Genomic DNA, 18,789 nt, shown 5'->3' with positions numbered 1-18,789 from the left:
GGAGTTCACAATTTGCACAGCCAAGGTAATGACTTATTAAAAGGAAAGGAACACTAGGACAAAATAGATTTGAGATCCTTTGGAAACAGATGGTTTTGTATCAAAAACAATCCTCCATTGAACAGAAAAAGACCAACCTTTTGCAATGGGAGAAAGAATGGTTTTCAACAGATCTTAAATCTGATCCATTTCACTATTGCTACTGTAAATAACAAATTGTAACATGCAAAATGCTAGGCCAGAAAAGTAGTCTTCTGTTCCAATCATGGTTCTTTACTCTTGCCAACATAGAGGCTCCTTCGTGGCCTCTCTTTCCATCAGTACCAGACATCTTCTGTCACTTTCAGGCAGATTCTCCTTACCTTTCAAGATCTCTCCCTATCTAACATTATCAACTGTTTAGTCTCAGAGTTCTTTCTCTGTTGCCTTCTCTTTCGAGTTCTCCAATTCCCACTGCATCCAGAACTAGTAAATATCATGCTTTTCAACTTAGTTAATTTATATGTTGGTCAATCTTTACACACACAAAAATCACCAAATCATATCTTTACCTATTTTACTGAGTGCTAGTGACTGATAAAAGTTTTAAATACAGTCCTCCCTCCATTTTCATGGGGGATCCGTTCTGGAACCCCCACCCCCACAAAAATGGAAAACCGCACATATTCAAGCCCCATTGGCTTGAATGGAGGCATGCTCCCCCAGGGGCATGCACCCCATTTTAATTCCCTCCATTCGTCCCCTGTGGATAATCAAGGGGCGCAGATCCCAAATCTGCAAAAATGGAGGGAGGACTAGAGATCCTTCTCAATGCACTTCATTTATGTATATAAACTACACAGCACTGGCATCAAATCATAACTCATGCCAAAAGCCTGCAGTGCAAGAATAATGGATCCAGCACTTCATGTTCCACTGTAATAAAACACAGATTCAAGTAATAGAGCCTTATGGTTTTTACACAGAGGACTCCATCTCCAATCTGCTGTCAAATTGCAACATAGTTCCAACTTCATGGTTTCCAACTTACAAATCAGAGACCATTGCTTTTGTTAGGGATGATGGGAGTTGTAGCTCTTCACCTCTGGCTCGAACTGACCACCTTGTTACGCACCGGCGCTGACCAGTTTTGGCCAGTGGTTAAAGCTTTGCTTTAAAAGCAGCAGAGTTACAGAGAATACGCTGAAGACCCTGACAAACTCTCCAAGCCTTCTCACTCTTGCTTCCACAGAAGTCTTCACACTTCTTCAGGATCCAGCTAGCTCTTGTAGCTTGGACCCAAGACACCAGACAACTCAGTGGTCTTATATAAAAGATCTACTTTATTCTACTATATACAGCTCCAAAACTATCCAACACTACTCCAATACAACAATACTCCTCCACAACTACCTACACAATACATTGGGATTCATAGCCATTATTATAGTCATTGCAAAATACCACCCACTCTTGTCTGTTTCCACCCAGTGGGCGTGTACAACCATTTTCATTGGCTCTCTTGGTTCAACCCACAATTAATGATTTCATCATTTCACCTTGTCCACTTTAACAATTTTCAGGTGTGTTCAATTATCCACTTTGCACTTCTGTCCTTGGCATTTAGGACTTGTTAATTACATTACCTTTTACACCTGTGTGGCTTCTAATTGCTTTTGCTGAGTCACCCTGACTCTCACATACATGTTTTATTTCTTTCACTGTATATCCCATATTGCATTTTCCTTAACAGCTTTGTCATACCACAATGGCACAAAATTGTTGACCTAGTTCTGGAAATGGCAAATTGCAGTGTTAATGGTCTGTTCTGGTTATTAACAGCAGATGTTTTATGCCAGTTACATATACAGTTCTTATCCACGTTCACAGCATAAAGTATAAAGATGTCTAATTAACAATGGCATTACTGTGGGACAAAAAATTATATGTGCAGGTGGAGGTAACCAATAAGAAGTAAAAAGATCTATGAAAGGAGAAAGAGAAACAGAAAAAGCCATTTCCAAACACAGGCCCTACTCACACGGTGATCCCGTTCACTTTTAAGACAAATCTTTACTATTCTGTTTATGATGACATCATCATTTTGAGAATATAGACCACAGCACAAGACTGCATGTTTTTCTCTCTTCTCCATTCCCTCTCACTATCTTATAATTAACCATGCAGTCTTAAACACACTTGTGCAGGAGTACGTTCCACCAAAGTCAATAGCTTTTTGTTGAGGAGGACTACCCTCTAAATTGGAAATCTTAAAACTCTTCTGTGGGCAGATATTCCTCTCATACAGTCTCTTGCACACTTAGAAACAGACTGGAATCGAAGCTCTTTTTAGATGCTGTTTGCATTAAAAACATTTAAAGGACAGCACAGCAATAGAAGGCACAGGGGCTGCTGTTTTTCTGTAGAGGAATTATTTTTCAATAAAAAAGATGGTAAGGAGATTTTAATTTAATTTTTAAAATACTTTTGGCTACTTCTCTTTATCATTTTTGATTAAGATAGGACCCACTTTTCCGCTTCAGTCCATTGCCCTAAAACAGCAGGCTGCTTAGAGTCCTCATGAAATTTCACACACTCTTCATATTTGTCATAAAGAATAAGAATGGACTTGAATGAAGCTACATTAAGAGAGATCCATTTCTCCTTGGAGTAAGGAAGGAGAATGGGGAGAGAAAGATGAAAGCAGTCAGGATTTCCAAGCAATTATATTAGTTTATTGTAAAAAGGTGTTTTAAAAAAAAGGGAGGGAGGAAGAAATGAAAGAGAAGAGCAAGGGAGAGTCTGTTAAAACCACGTACTGATTTCCAGTATTTGGGAGTCCCCATCAAATTGCCTCATCATCTTCAAAGGTAAAATGGATCTGAATTGAGCTAAATCAGCCAGATAAATCCACTTCTCATTTGAACAAAGATGGATTACAGTCTGTGTAGTGATCTTTTTATTTTTCATGGACAGCTCCTTTTAAGAGGCCAGTACAGCTCTTGCAAAAAGCATTGCCTTGCTGAGAATGTATCAGAAAGCAAACTTGAAATGTTTTCCACATCAGATTGTCAGAAATGATCTGTACCTGGAACTAAGGAGGGAACCAACAGATGATGGCATTCTATAGATTAATTATAAAGTAAATCAAGGAAACAAGCTAAGTGGAGCTACCTCAAGGCTTTAGCAGGGGATGAGGTATATTAGTGTTCCAACTGCAGGAGCTCCCCTCCAACCCAACTCCATGAGACTTACCAAATAACTCAGGGCACTGGCTAACTGTGCAGCAACTGTGAATTTCCATCCCACCATTATCCGTCCTTTGTTTTTTCTTAAGAAGACATCCAGGGGTCCATGCTCAATATATTCTTCCACCATTATATCTGAAAGCATGCAAAGATGGAAAAGTGAGGATCCTGAAGCAAAACAAGATTTAGCATCCTTCTTCTACAAACTATGGGCAGGAATAGGAAAGGGTTACTTTGGTTCTTCTAAGAAATCCATCAAAAGGAGGATGAATCACTGGCTGGAAGCGGAAGGAAATTGGCCCACAAAGAAACCTGGCAATATAGAATTAAGCATGGGTAAGGCATGTCAGTCTAGCACTGTTTTCTCAGATTTAGGGAGGGAGGGAGATGGTGCTATGTAAAGAACAATAAACCAGAGAACAGCAATGGTTTAATAATGAAATTTGCAAGGCAGCTTAGAAAGCAAGAAAGCTATATCTCAAAGAGTCAGATGGGCAGGAATGAGCCATTCAACAGTAGTAGTTAATACTTACTCTCTGAGCCCCGTACACAGACTCCATGAACAAAGGCCAAGTGGATGTGGGAGACCTGGCTCATCAAACTGGCTGTTTCAAAAAATGCCTGCAGAAAAGAGAGGGGAGGCCATCACTATACTATCCAGGGAACACAAATGGGGCAGTGTAACTCAAATATATCATTCTAATATTGCAGTAATTAAACTGAGTGCCATAGTACAGTCTGCCCGCCCCATACGTGAGCTTGCTGTACGCGGACGTGACAAAATGGCACACATGCCTGCAGCACACACGCAGCCATTGAAATCAATGGGACTTCAGGTCCCATGGTTTTTCCCATACGCAGGTGGTGGTGTCAGAAACGGATCCCCAGCGTATACAAAGGCCCCACTGTTGCTCTACCTCTTCCACCCACTTTCCATTAATTTATACTAATCTACTGTTGTGCAAAGCCAACAAATGTCATATCCATCTGTATGTTTTTAATCACAAATACATTCCAGAAGATATGATAAAGTTCATGAAGACACATTTTTCAGAGTAAAGCTATTTAATTCTTGTTTAAATCTGTTTTCATGTATATTTTTGGAATGTAATTACAGACATACTTCAGTTAACAAAGCCTCTGACAAAGAAGCACCTTTTTTACAAATATCTGCCAGCTTCCCCTTTCCTTGTCATTCTTAGTCAGTTGATGTTTGTTGTTTTGTTTTTTAAGCAGCATTGACATTGGATGCTGAAGAAGGGCTGTAAAAGTCCAGATGTTTGGTGGTGGGCTACACCAGCGTGTCTGCAGTAAACTGTACAATCAAGTTTGAGCTGGGAAAGAATGGGATTCTACTGTAGGTGGTATGACTGTGGCTCTATGTGCCTGCCTACAACAGGCAAGGTAAAGAGCAGGTAGCTCCAGACTCCCTTCCTGAGCATGCCTAACCAGCAAAACAGAAAGAAAAGGGAAAAGCAGACACATTTGTTTCACTAGTTATTCCCAACATGTTAAAGAAAAGTGTAGATCTATAGGTTTGGCTAGTAAAATGGAAATCAAAACAAAACTGAAGCCTGATGAAAGAAAACCATGCCTGAATGCATTTTGGAGGAAGCTTTCAAGTGACCTCTAGAAGGAACAAAATGTTTTTGTTTACTTATTCAAGTCTTATCTGAGTTGTTTCATTTCACACGTTCATATTATTAGCATCAAATAAAAAGTTAGCTGAAACATGTTGAACTACTCTTCTTCTGGTTTATGGTGCAGGAACCTTGCCCTGTTCTTACCCTGTTATTTCTGAGCCTTGTACCAAACTTTCTGTTCGAGATGGGATGCCCAAGAACACATCTAGTTTGCTAACTGAGGTTTACCTGTACTATATATCATCTTGACTATACATACAGAGTTTCTGTCATGAGTGTTTTATTTAGTTTATTAACAGAAATGCTGCAATAATTAATTTTACAATTGAACAGGAAATAAAACCAAACCAGTTGTCAATGCTATATTTAGCACATAAACCAGTGGTTCCCAACCTGTGGGTTAGGACCCCTTTGGGGGTCGAATGACCCTTTCACAGGGGTCGCCTAAGACCATCAGAAAACACATATTTGCATGTAGCAATGAAAATAATTTTATGGTTGGGGGTCACCACAACATGGGGAACTGTATTAAAGGGTCACAGAATTAGGAAGGTTGAGAACCACTGACAAACTAAGAATATTTTTTAACCCAAATATGATAATCTATGGTGATATGGACAAATATGGGATACAGCACCATATACAAATACTATGTCAACGCTTATTTGACCACATAACTAGAAAGATGATTTTGTATTTGTTTCGTATGTATTTTCCCTCACATGGAGATTGTTCCCATGTCTAGGAAAAATGTTTTGGGTGAAGTAGTTTGTATGGATGACTGTCAAAGCCAAACTTACTTTCAAACATGGTCTGAGATAGACTGTGAGCTGGAAGTGCCAAGGTAGAATCAGCACTACTTATAACTAAAGGAGGCTGCTGCCCTAACATATGACATTTAAAAATGTGGGATTAGAATGGCCTGTCTTCCTGGTGCAGTAATTCATGGTGTCACCCCCCCCCCCCTTGACCTCCTTCCATGCCACACCATACAGAATCCTCAGTAATCTTTTTTGCACCAGTGTTACTCATAAATTGCAATTCCTGTATATCATTGAATATAATGGTAATAGTTGTGATATAAACAACTAGCAAAATTAAAATCACACTACAAAATCGTGTGCACAGCTTAAATGAATTTTCATTGCAATATCACGTACACAGCCTAAATAAATTTACTTGTACATAATTTTTCATGTGGCTGAAGTGAACATTTGGTAAGATATGATGTTTTTAAAGAAAATTGTTTAAAAATAATTTTTTAAACAAAAATTGTGTCACATCCCATTCACACCATCTCTTCAGCATTTTAAAGAAATGCTGGCCAATGCCACATCCCATCTCTGCACAAGGGCAGATGTTTGGGGAATAGTGGTATCATCTCCCTTTAGGGTGTGGACCCCCCCCCCCCCGGTGATTCTCCTGCTGTTTAGAAGCCTGCTTCTCATAGGCACCAACCTGGAACATATGGGAAGCCCATAAGTAGTATATGAGGGCAATAACATTTTTTCTATATTCTTCCCAACTGTGGCACGGTGACTCTATCTTACACAGCCATCAAGACTAGTAATCATTACAGCATGCCCATCGTGAACTGGCAGAGATGGCAGATAGGAAGATATGGAGCTATGCTCCCAGAATGCTTCTGACTCGACCCCACTCTGCAGGCTGTATGCCCGTACTCACCAAGGCAATGTCCCTGTGGCTAGGGTCCAACATCTTCAGCACAACATGCACATCCCGACTGTTGTTGTTCTGCTCACTGGAGAAGTACTCTGACTCATCCTCACCACTGGCTCCACTGCACACATGCAATACACCCTCATAAATGTTGGTGCGTGTCCCTTGTCCCAAGTGTGCTCTCTGAAGAAAGTTAATACACTTCTGTGTTAGATATTTAAAAATTAATTTCTTCTTAAATATATCACTATTGCCTCATGCATTGCCAGCAGCTTAGTCTCCCATGCATTTTTCACTGTACCCAGAGCCAGTGATAGGATTCAAGGCTCTCCTGTAAATTAGTAAATTTCACTTTTGTATTATAAAATGGGAGCATGAGAGACAGTAATCCTTCTTCTCGGGCAATTTATCTTCTTCTAACCCAATCAATTGCATTTCCAAGCCCTTGGGAGCCCCAAAATAGAAGGCAGCATCTAAACTCTTTTTCCAAGAGCCTCTAAGCCAAGGATGGGCAATGGGGGCCAACTTTCTACCCCTGCTCACAAGCCACATAGACTGCAAAAATGTACTCACTCATCAAAGTAACAAAACAAAAAACAACCCAGGGAGCATAACTAAACCAAGTGGTCAGAGTTCTATTTCTGGTTTTGAAAAACCTTTATTTTTTATGATCAACCAGACGTTGGACTCCGCAAACTCTTTAAAATATAAAATCTGTCATTCTTGGGAAGCTTCCTGGAGTGGCAAATCGTCTCCTTATTTTGGCCATAAAAAGCTTCTTAGGCGAGTCTCAAAGTCTTGGAGGAGCTGCATGCTTGGCACACCCTGGTTCTAAGCCAAGATTTTTGGCATTATATATTGAAATCAACATACCGAGTGACTGAATCTTAAAATATCTTTGCACTGAAAGAAAGCACCAGGCCCTTTCCATGCTCTGACAACTTTATAATCATCATCTTCCAATAGGTACAAACCAACAATACTGACCTGGGTGATCTCATTCTTTCGGATCTGATGGAAACTCAGCTGGGTCAAATTCAGAATCTGCCGGGTGCTGTCCTTTACTTTTCGTGTGATCAACAGGTCTGTGATCTCTGTAAAAACAGATCAGTCAAAAAGATCGGTGCTACAAATGTTACCATTTGTAAGGAAATATGTAATAAATTTTGTCACACACAGACATTGTACTTGGTAAGGTATAAGCAACAAGTTATTGAATCTTGTTGCCCAGGGAGGCTTATGAGCAAACAAGTGCAATCAGCATTCATTGTGAAACACAACTTATCTATTGACATACTGTTGCTAAACAGCGCCTCTTGCAGGACACTTCTGAGCTTTTGTCCTCCTTCACAGCAAATAATTATCAGGCTGCAAAACAGGCTTAATACAAGCAAATGAGATCCTTAAAAGTCATATCCCAGCAGGACAAGTACCCTGGGAGGCATGATACTAAGATAAACAGGCTGAGTTTTACTTTTTCACGGCATATACGTGATACAAGGTAAGAATGAACAAGGACAATCCAGGTTGTACAATGCCTTGATTCAGATGGATCACAACATGGTTTAATTTGAATATAGGAAACTGCATTAATGTAATGTCCTGGCTTCTTAACCATGGTTTGTACAAATCACAACTTCCTTAACTGGAATGCTTTTTTTTAAAGGAAATACACTGGTTTGGAAACTTTACATCTATATCCTTCCACATGAAAAGGGGGAAGCACAACTCTGATCATTGCATTTTGCTCAGACTTTTAAGAAGTCATGATTTGTCATTATGGCTAGTGAATACAGTCAAAGTTACTAGAGGTCCAGATTTAAACTTAATTCAGTTCTGCTACTCTCTTCCTCTGACTGGATAGTAGGGCGAGTTTTGCATTAGTCCTGTGCTCTGATTTACTAATTTCCAAGGAGAGTGTATGAGTGCTTGCTGGACCTCTCCCTTGATCACATCCCCACTGCTTGGCTGTTCCCCCAATGAGTGGATGAAGCCCTGCAGCAGGGCTCCTGCTTTACACATGTAGGCTATCTGAACAGGATTCTACAGCACAAAGGGATCTCTACTCACAAGGAAAATACTCCTGCTGCAGATCCCAGGGTCCCAGCACATGGAAGTCAATAGAGCCAGATAAGCGTGATGCAGTGGAAGAGGTGGAGGATCAGTGAGCATGTCCTAATATTTCCTTATACAGTACTAATTTGTGTGATGTCAGGAATGCTTCAACAGGGCTCTTAGGTTCACAAAGCTACCATTTTACACCCATCCATCTTTGATTTGTATTAATAAAGTCTTTCGATGTAGTGCTTTCTGTGTCAGGAAAAGGTGTTATGCTGTGTGGCAGACCCACCTCTCCCAACCTATACTGTGCTGTCCACTCCATTTTCTCCTTTCCTAGGGAAAATTTCACTAGTAGCACACACAATAAGAAAAGGATGTTTCTTTAAAATATAACCTGGTTTGTACCTCCTGGCTTCGGGAGGCAGCACCTCTTCAAAGTGAATATCTCATTTCCAGATCTTAGAGTGCAGCCTTTGAGAGCATTTATCAGTTCTTGGACACTAGAGAATTCCTGCTCCCAACCTTCAAGCACAAAGGTATTTCCTTTTTTCTGGATGCGGAACTGTCTGTAACTCATGCCATCTTGGATTCGGGAGCTCTGGGGTGAATAAACAATAAAATAAAAAGAGAAGGACACCAGCTTGTATAAGAAAAAAACCAGAATTCACTCCACTGTATGTCTGACAAAGATTATAAGGGAACAACCCCAGTAAGAGTTAAATCAATGCATGTGTATATAACACAATACTGTGTCAATTACTTGTATCTACCAACAAAGAATTACAGCAGTGAACACTAAACAGTAGTACAGTGCGCCCTTGCCTTACGTGAGGATCTGTTTGGGACCCCTCTGCATACGGCAAATAGCGTATATGCTCGAGCCCTATTGAAAATAATGGGGCTTGTGTATGACGCACAGTGCGTGTGCATGCCACAAGCGTGTGTGCCATTGCAACTTCCGTTGTGCGGCTCTCACCATAAGCTGAAAGCCCCATAAAAGGTGCCTGCGTATGATGCAGGCGCACTGTAAAATTCAAGGTTTATCTGTAATTCTTTGTTGGAACATACAAGTAATTAACACAATACTGTGTTATCCACATATGTACTGATTTAGTTCTTACTGGGTTTTTTATAACCTGTGACAGACACCAGCTTGTATAGTCAGACAACAATATTGCCTGGAAAATGTAAACTGTGGGGCATGCCTACCCCCAAACTAAACTAACCAGAAGCATTTCAAAAAATCTTCTTAGTGTGTCATTGATCACATGCATGTCAAGTGAAGCCAATAACATGCTTCTACATTCTTTTTTGCATGACAAATGTGAGGCCTGCTGTTCCACCTAGATCATTATTGTGCTTCTAGCAGTGTTCCACACAAGAGTATGAAAGTGTGTATTTTACATGTTATCAAGCTGATTTTAAAGAAATTGCCCACTGGACAGAGTTATCTTGAGGATTATCCGGTGCTATACTCTGGTAATATCTTCTGTCATTGTACTGTCCAGTAGCAGTAAAGCAAGCAAGTATGGATGCCCAAATGGCCAGATATAGAAAAATTACCTTTTTTAAAAAAATACAATTCCCAGTATTCTCCAGCCAGCACAGCTATCTGACATGCTGTCTAGGGAATTTTGGTGCGACAGTCCAAAACAAACAAACAAACAAACAAACAAACAAACAAAAAACCACTTTTCCAAACTGTTCCACTGTCTTATATTAAACAGGATTCTGAGACAGATTACAAACCTCACGCTCCCAAGCCTCACGAAGCTGCCCAGCCAATCACACAGGGGCAGCTTCAGGATGCTCCAGGGGCATGGTGTTAAGATGCTGCATCAGCACCCAGAAGCCATCCTGAGGTTGCAGCTGGGTTGCTTAAGGCGACTTTTTACTTGCCCAAATAGGCGCGGATCTTATCCACTCCCATTTGGTCTGGGTCCAGGGTGGATTGGGCCGCAGGTGGGGTTGCCACAGCTCCAGAGTGACCGGCCCTGAGGTGGCCCTCATCCGCCTTTTCAGGCAGTCTGTTCCACCCCTACTGAGAAAAATTACACATGGATATTTAATGCATAATTCAGGCTTCCCCACTGCTTTGTAGAGATATGTGGCTCTTGTACTATGGCACAAAGTCCTTGCTTGCATCAGCAGAAGACCAGACAAGATTGCGGCCTAATATTTATGTATGTTCCTTCTAGTCACCTGCTGAATTTTGGTGACCCTATGAATTCCATAGGGTTTTCTTAGTGAAGTGGTTTTGCCAGTTCCTTCCTCTGAAATATAGCATACAGTACCTGGCATTCCCTGGTAGTTTCCCATTCAAATACCGTATTTTACAGCGGTATAAGATAACTTTTTACTCCCGTCTTATACTCTGGGTTGTCTTTGGCAGCCTGCACAGAGACAGGCAAATGGTGTAGCCACCTCTCTGGCTCTGGGGACCTTGCAGGTTACTATCCTAGCAGGCACCACAGCCGGCTCTCTCTCACCGCCATTGCTAGAAAAGGCAATGGAGAAGCAGTTCCAGAGCTAGTCTGGCGGGAGAGCAATGGTTGGGTCAAGGGAAAGAGCCGTCCCCTTATGCCTCGCCGCTGCCGCTGCCCAGGATACATCACAGCTCCAGCGGCTTCTGTGGCTCCAGCGGCATGCTAGACTACGGGAGGCCCTATTGCCACTTCTGAAACCCGCCTTCCATGCCTCCACAGAGGCCTCCTCAAGCCAGCGCGTGTGGGCGCCAGACCCCCTTAATTCGGCCTATAGGAGGCCAGGGCGCTGCCTGCATGTGACTTGGGGGTCGTCTTATACGCCCAGTTGCCTTATAAGCCGGAAAATACGGTACTAACCAGGATCTTAGTTTCCAAGATCAGATGGGGTCTGGTGCCTCTAGGGTATTCAGACACAGCCTAGCACTTACCTGTCTAAAATTACAAACAATACATATTTGGTTTTCAATTTGTCTGGCATAAAATATAATAAAGTATAATTTATGGTTACAGTCGACCCTCCTTATCCACTGATTTTTTACTCATGGATTCAAGCATCCATGACTTGAAAATATTTTTTAAAAAGTACAAACTCCAAACAGCAAATCTTGATTTTCCATTTTATATAAGGGACACCATTTTGCTCTGCCATTATATTTAATGGGACTTGAGCATCCATGGATTTTGTTATCCCTGGGTGATCCTAGAACCAAACCCCAATGAATAACAAGCTCCTACTGTACTACACAGTAATTATACAAGCTATTAAAAATCTAGCTCATTCTATATCACTACTATTCTTAAAGTTTCTTAGAAACACTCGTGCTAATTAAGGTTTATTAACAGCTGTTTCTCTGTTTGCCTGTAATAAATTGTTCTAAAGTGATGTGGTATGGAAATGTCTCAGCTTGTTGTTCCACTATCAACTCCAATATTTCAGACTACAAATGATAGGCAGATATACAACAGAAGCAGGTTAATAATTTTAGTTAATCTATTAATGCAACTCTGCAGTGAACTCTTGTGACACAATTCAGACATCAAACCACAGTTTTTTGCTTCCAGGCATACTACAGGAAAGCCATGGTTGAAAATGTTTTCTCTCCCAGTTGCTTAGCACTCAGTTCCATTTCATTTTTGTGTTGCAAGATTCTCCAATGGTAACCTCACCTGGTCTCTGTTTAGAACTGACAAGATCAATCTATTGAAGTCAAGGACACTCCAACGGAGGATGTAAAGGCCATCTTCTTGTTTCTCCCGCTTAAGTTTAGCCAAAATGAATTCCTCCCTAAAGAGAGAGAGAGAGAGAGAGAGAGAGAACAATTTCAGACCATCTGTGGAAATACCTAGTCCAAAATCAGATGTGAAAAAAGAAAGTCTAGCTGCTTAAGTAGATGCCACTTACTGCATGGGTCCATGGATGCCATTCTGTATGCTCATAACCAAGCGTGGTGGGGCTACTTCATGACACAAATAGTGGCTAGAATCAGCTGTCAATCTGAAATAACCATCTACCAGTGAAATTAAGGAGAGGGCAACATCATAGGAGGAAAAAGTCAGCTCCTGGACAAACAAATGCAAAAAGCATGCTATTAGTCCTGACTCATGGTGCTGGGTTAAAAGCCTAAGGGTAATCACATCCTAAATATCTACAGTACATCATCTCCATTTGCCCCCTTTTATTGCATTCCCTGACCCACTGCCCCATTAACACTGTTTCCCACAAAACCAGGTTTAATTTATTTACAACAGCCATACATCACTCTTACTCAGCTCCTTCCTTGCCCATGTACACTGGTATCACTAGGCCAGATAATAACTGCCAATTAATACATGCAGCAGAGGAACAAACCACCACCTACCAAGCACTTATTATCTTGACGATGGATGCTGACTTTGCAGTCTTTCATAACAATGTGTGTGATCTCCTGGAAGTCACAAAAATGCACCCATTTGGGTTCATGCTGTTCTGCTGGTTGGTAGGGCCACTTGGACTTGTAGTCTTTCGTCTTCGCCTTCCTCCCCAAATAACCTCTGGAAGGAAAAGTTTGCAATCTCTGCAAGACAAAGATAAGAAGCTAGCATTTGGGTCTTCACCTCGGCATTACCTTCAATATTACAGCTGTGAAAGGAGTAAATTTGAGCTAACTGTCCCATCAGTCAACATACAGGTAAATGTCTACCCTCCAATGACAGCTTCAGGAACAGAGACAGAAAAATGGAGGACGGTTTGGGGTACATGGGGTGTCAAAGGTACCATTTACCCTGGTTGTGAGGTCATTTGTGTGATGGACCTTGCTTGGGCCTCTGTTGGTAATAAGGTCATCAGGCTGAGAAGGTTGGTTGGTGAGTCTGTTCTGATGGTGCATTTGGTTTGACAATTGGTGATAAAACTGTACAAATTTGGGTCTGTGTTGGAAGGATGGTTGAGGGAAACCGAACTTTCCTGCTGTAGTGTGCATTTCATGAGTGTGTTTGAGCTTATTGTCTGTGGTGGTGTGGAACAGACCTGTATCATTGAAGGGGAGAGCCTTGTTGGTATTTCTGGCCTATGGGGAGAGGCCAGAGGAATAAAGTCAGGCATGGTGGCGGAGTGCAAGGTGTTGAGCAGTCATGATTTGTTGGTCTGCGAGGAAGTTGGCCTCTGAGAGGAAGGTGGTGGTGATCCTCCTGTCCTCCTCAGGGAAATGGTCCAAGAAGGGGGCCAGTCTGTCCCATAAAAATTGGTGATAGTCTCCCATGCATGCAAGGTAGTTGGCCATGTGGAAATGGAGGGATGACGTGGAGTAGCACATCTTGCCCAAAGAGTTAAACTTTTTGCCCTCTTTGTTGGAGGCAGTAGTGTGTATTTTAAGGAATGAGCCCATTTGGGCGATGTCAACCAAGAGTTAGATTCTGGCTGGTGAATATGCCATTGGCAGCCAATGTCAATCAGGCAGTAGACAGTATTGAACCTTCGGGAGGTGGAAGGAATGGTAGCTGGGTTAGTCCAGGAGCGATGTGCCACCTTGAGAAAATGTGGAAGAGGTGGAATGGAGGCAGGCAAAGGGCCATCGTTGTGACCGTAGTGGGTCATGGTCTTTCACTGGTTCCATCTGAAAATGGAAGTGCAGGGAGTGGGCCATCCACAGCCTCTGGTCCACAAAGTTGCTCGGCTGTAGGAGAGATGGCTAGAGTAAGGTGACGTGAGTTGTAAGATGAAGGTAGCAGACCAATGTTGTGTTTTGACAGCATCAGCTGGGAGAGACATGTGTCTTCTTGAAGGAGGTGGTGACAGAGGAGATCATTGGTGATCCCAGTCACAGTAAACCAGGGCTGGAGATTGGGCCAACTGAGCCCAAAAACAAGATCATTCAGAGTCACAGAGCCTGGTATATCTTGGAGATGGAGGATTGTCCAAACGGTATGCGCCATTGAATATAATGTGGTCGGTGATATGTGAATGACATGGAGATGGGGGAGCTTCCACCTGGTACTGAAGGGGCTCTGGATTTGGAAACAATGACGTGATGGTGGTTGAGATGTTGGAGAAACCAAACAGGTCCCGACGGCACTTGGCCAGAGACTGACAATCCTGGTGGGCCAATTGGAGAGTTGGGGATCATTCTTGGATGGAGTGCGGCAATGTCTGCTCCTGATCCAGAGGTAGTGGAGAGCCATGGGATCCTGCCACAGTGTTGGTCTTGATGGCTTGAGGCTGAGGGGAGGCCAGATGGGGAAGCCACTCAGCCAGAGGTGGTATTCTGGGCAAGAAGAGAAGCTGAAGGGAAGACTTAGTTTTCATTTTCTTCTTCTTGGTAGATGCTTAGGTGTCGGAGGTGGGTGGACTCCAATACTGTCTCAACCAAGACCAATGGTACCAATGGTTGTCTCAATGTGGCCGGTTTCAGGATGGAAGAAGAGGAAGTGGAGTGCAAGTCCATGGTCAACTGTTGCATGGCGATACAAACTGAAGACCCAAGAGACTTTGCCCGGTAGACTTGGGCAAGGCCATTGACAAAGCTGCGTGCTCAGCCGATAAAATCAAGGCATGGAGGGCTTGTTCCCAGGGGAGGACCTTGAGTCTGGCAGCACAGTTGAGTTGTGACTGAGGGATAAAGGCCTGGCAATGGTAGCATGAGGTCACACTATGGCTTTCTCCAAGGCAAAGGAGGCACTTGGAATGGTTGTCTTTATCCAGCATTTTACCCCTACACTCAACTCACTGTTTGAAAGAAGTTGAAGCCATAGCCATCCAGAAAATTTTGCCCCAAACACCAAAATTAGAAGGATAAACCAGGAGAATAGTTGTTGACGAAGCTGAGTCAAGACCAAAAGCAAAAGTAGAAGTACCCTGCTCTGAAAGCTCTTATCAACGCTACTGCTATGGCAGACAGAAAAGAACTGAGGTGAGGACACCGGAGGGAGTTTATATAGTGAGGTGTGGAGGGGTGGGGCTACTGCCAAAAACACCAGCTAACTGCTTTGAAAGTTCCGAATCAGTACTGCACAGGTGCATTACATCCCATATGTATAAGGCCCAGAGACCATGAAGACGAAATCAAGTTTCAAATCTCTGCTTGGCTACAGAAATTTGCTGGGTAACTTTGCACACGTCACATCCTCTCAGCTTCTGAGGAAGGCAATGGCACACCCCTCCTCCAAATAAATTATGTTAAGAAAACCACATAAAGCTTTGATTACATTTTTAACCCTATGCCATCACTGTTGAGGGCAGTGATGTCCCACCCTCCATTTAATTCTCACAACACTGAGTTAACTTATACCAAAACACTGTGATCTTAGGACACTCACTCAGTGAGCTTCGTGGCTAAGTAAATATTCGAACCCAGGTTTCCACAGTTCTGGTCTGACACTAATCACGATACTGCACCAAACCATAGGTTCTAGGACTTTCAAGCTATTTCTGTAAGGATGGACTGTTGTAATGAGCTGTACCTAAGGGTTCTTTGGAAGAAAACCTGAAAGCATCAGTGGCTGAAGCTGCTGTGGTCTACCCTCTGATGGGAGTAGGTCCCTGGGAGCACACAGCACCAGTGTTCCAGCATCGACAAAGATTCTGTTGCATTCCAAGTTCAACCTATTGTGCCAGTCATGAGTAAAATCCTAAACGGACAACACCCAGTATATCCAAGCATCTTGCCTCTACATTAAGCTCTAAGAATGATCTGGCACACCTTTGATATTAACTGCATGGCATCAAGATTACAAAAACACGTGGAAGGGCATGCACTGTGGTTACTTCACAGGAAAAAAAATCTTGCTGTAACACTCGATTTGCTAGATGGAATCAGATTCGAACCTAAAGACTTCAGCTTCCTACTAGAAGCAGTCAGCCACAGGCATATTACCCAGTTATTTTTCTTCAGTCAATAGCAGTACATTCCTTTGCCACCAGCCACAAGAACAAATTCTAGCTAGTTAGCAACATCAGCCACAATTCAATATCCATAGCTTTTAACTTAAAACATGCAGTCTTGGGCCTGGGACACCACTTCAAAAGGGCAAACTAACTAAAACAGACTCAAAATATGTAAAAATATTTATATACTCATGACTGGCTGTAGCTCATGAGTATATGTCAAGTTTTACTGGATCAGATCTATGTTTTGAACATATTTTGTCTTGATTCTTTTTAAAATAGTCTGTTCTAGTTCATGGAAAAGTAACCAATAAACTGAAGTTTATGTTAACATCTTGGCTTAAGTGTTGATCATTTGGAGTTTTTAATTTAACATGAAGAACAAAATCAAGAACTAAACAAAATGGAAAAAAAATGAAAAAATGGTTGGCTGGATTAGGAAGGAGCAAATTGTTTAGTTAACAGGCATTACCCCTGTCCCCTGAAAAAATAATAATATTTATCTCAGTATTTATATCATAGAATCACAGAATAATAGAGTTGGAAGAGACCGCAAGGGCCATCTAGTCCAACCCCCTGCCATGCAGGAAATCCAAATCAAATCATCCCCGACAGATGGTCCACCCTAGAGCTAAGGAACATGGGGGATGGGGGGATACAATAAAATCAATTTTAACAGGTTAAAACCATTTAAAATGTTACAAGTATTAAAAATGGACCAAGCATATAACACAACCTGCCAAGTTAAAACAAAACATCTTAAAATGAAATAAAACATGTTTAAAACCATGTATATGTGCAGGTCTGGACTGGGTTGGGCGCTCCAATGTCCAGGAATGAAGATCTTGGTAATGATAATTAGAAAAAGATAACAATGAACTCACAAATGATCCTACCTCAGGAGAGATGGGCCTCCACTGAATGCCATCAGTGCCTGTGATCAGGACCTCATGAGTTGCGGGCCTGTCACTGGGAAGAGACGTGTGAGAGTTCTCCAGGTGAGTATGGCCACCATTGATGTAAAGTGGCACCTTCTCACCCTCAGAAACTGTTTCCAAAGAGAGAACTGGGAACAGCTCAGTCCCAAAACGTGGGGCCAAGTTCTCCAAGGTGGCCAGGTACTTGTGCATGATGTCTTGCTCTGTCAGTTTGCCAGTGCTCACTGTATGCCGCTGGAAGCGCTGCAAGAACTTCTTGAAAACATTCCTCATGCGTAACTTTATCAGGTAATTGTTCTGCTGAATCTGACGGCAAAAGGACCGTGGAATGCACTCCTTGAAGCTACAAAGAATGCATAGAGCCAGTTAGAAATTCGGTACTGCATCTAGACATGTGCATGCTATGCCTCACTCCAAAATCTTTCCAGTTTTGTGTCAATTAAGCCACATGTACTGATAAACATGTGCATAAAAACATATGGTCAAGGACACATGATAACACAATCCAAATTTTATTAGGAGATCTTTTCTAGCTTTCGCATTCAAGATCCTTTAACTGGAGATGCCAGGGACTAAAACTGGGATTTTCTGCAAGCAAAATATGTGCTCTGCCCCTTTCCTTACACTATACAGTGACAAAGCTGAAACCATGCCTCCTAAATTTTACATCAGTGAGATACCAAGATAGTAATCTTTTAAGTGTTTGGAACAATATTGCTGCTAACACCAAGTATGATTTATTCCAACCATTAAACTGCATTTCTGGAATCTAGACAAATGCTTTACAAAGCTAGGCCTATATGGTAGAAAATTCTATTACAGTCCAATGGTGTATATTCTCCAATCAGCTCTTTGAAAGCATCTAATAGCTACAAAGAACTGAGTAATGCCGAAAACTTGGGTAGCCACAACTTCATTTGGATCATGTTGGCAATATATCGACAATGATTTTAATTCTCTTCTAAATTGCTTAAGCTAGGAAATCTAAAAGCCACTTCACACAACAGCTGATTAATGAGTGTACATAAAGGGTTATGGGAAGATACAGTCTGGGACATGCAATGGGGACCTATGATTTGCTGCAGTTCCTTGCAGTGCACTCACTACGTACTTGAAATCCTCCTCATACTAAAATAATTCTAGCAAGGCTATCCATGACAGCTAAATATCATGGTTCAGTGGCAGTTTATCTTCAAGTACCAATTGCTGGAGATAAACAACAAGAAGGACTGCTGTCCTTAATCTTGCTTGTGGGCTTTCATCCTAGTGAACCAGTGCTGGAAACAGGTAACTGGATTAGATGAAGCCTTACTCCAAACCTGGCAAGCAGCTCTTAATTTTTTTTTTAAAAAAAAAGGTGGATCTTCATTGTTGAAATAATGCAATTTGACACCA

The 18,789-nt window shown here is 41.9% G+C and overlaps 1 protein-coding gene across 4 annotated transcripts in view; it reads right to left on the bottom strand.

The window, feature by feature from the left end:
- Positions 1-18,789, bottom strand: part of TYK2 (tyrosine kinase 2) — a 63,502-nt gene that overhangs the window by 20,135 nt on the left and 24,578 nt on the right. For all 4 annotated transcript variants that reach the window (XR_006101989.1, XR_006101990.1, XM_042449935.1 and 1 more), the window contains exons 6-14: positions 17,353-17,737; positions 12,957-13,151; positions 12,500-12,657; positions 12,265-12,382; positions 9,017-9,209; positions 7,538-7,644; positions 6,557-6,733; positions 3,761-3,848; positions 3,235-3,362 (exon numbers count right to left, since the gene is read on the bottom strand). Coding sequence is in view for 2 of the 4 variants with exons in the window: in XM_042449935.1 (XP_042305869.1) it covers positions 3,235-3,362; positions 3,761-3,848; positions 6,557-6,733; positions 7,538-7,644; positions 9,017-9,209; positions 12,265-12,382; positions 12,500-12,657; positions 12,957-13,151; positions 17,353-17,737 (1,549 nt within the window). In the remaining 2 variants the exon portion in view is untranslated. The remainder of the gene's footprint in view (positions 1-3,234; positions 3,363-3,760; positions 3,849-6,556; positions 6,734-7,537; positions 7,645-9,016; positions 9,210-12,264; positions 12,383-12,499; positions 12,658-12,956; positions 13,152-17,352; positions 17,738-18,789) is intronic.

Source organism: Sceloporus undulatus, chromosome 2 (assembly GCF_019175285.1).
Source record: "Sceloporus undulatus isolate JIND9_A2432 ecotype Alabama chromosome 2, SceUnd_v1.1, whole genome shotgun sequence".
Lineage (NCBI taxonomy): Eukaryota > Metazoa > Chordata > Lepidosauria > Squamata > Phrynosomatidae > Sceloporus > Sceloporus undulatus.
This window is presented reverse-complemented; position numbering and strand designations above follow the sequence as displayed.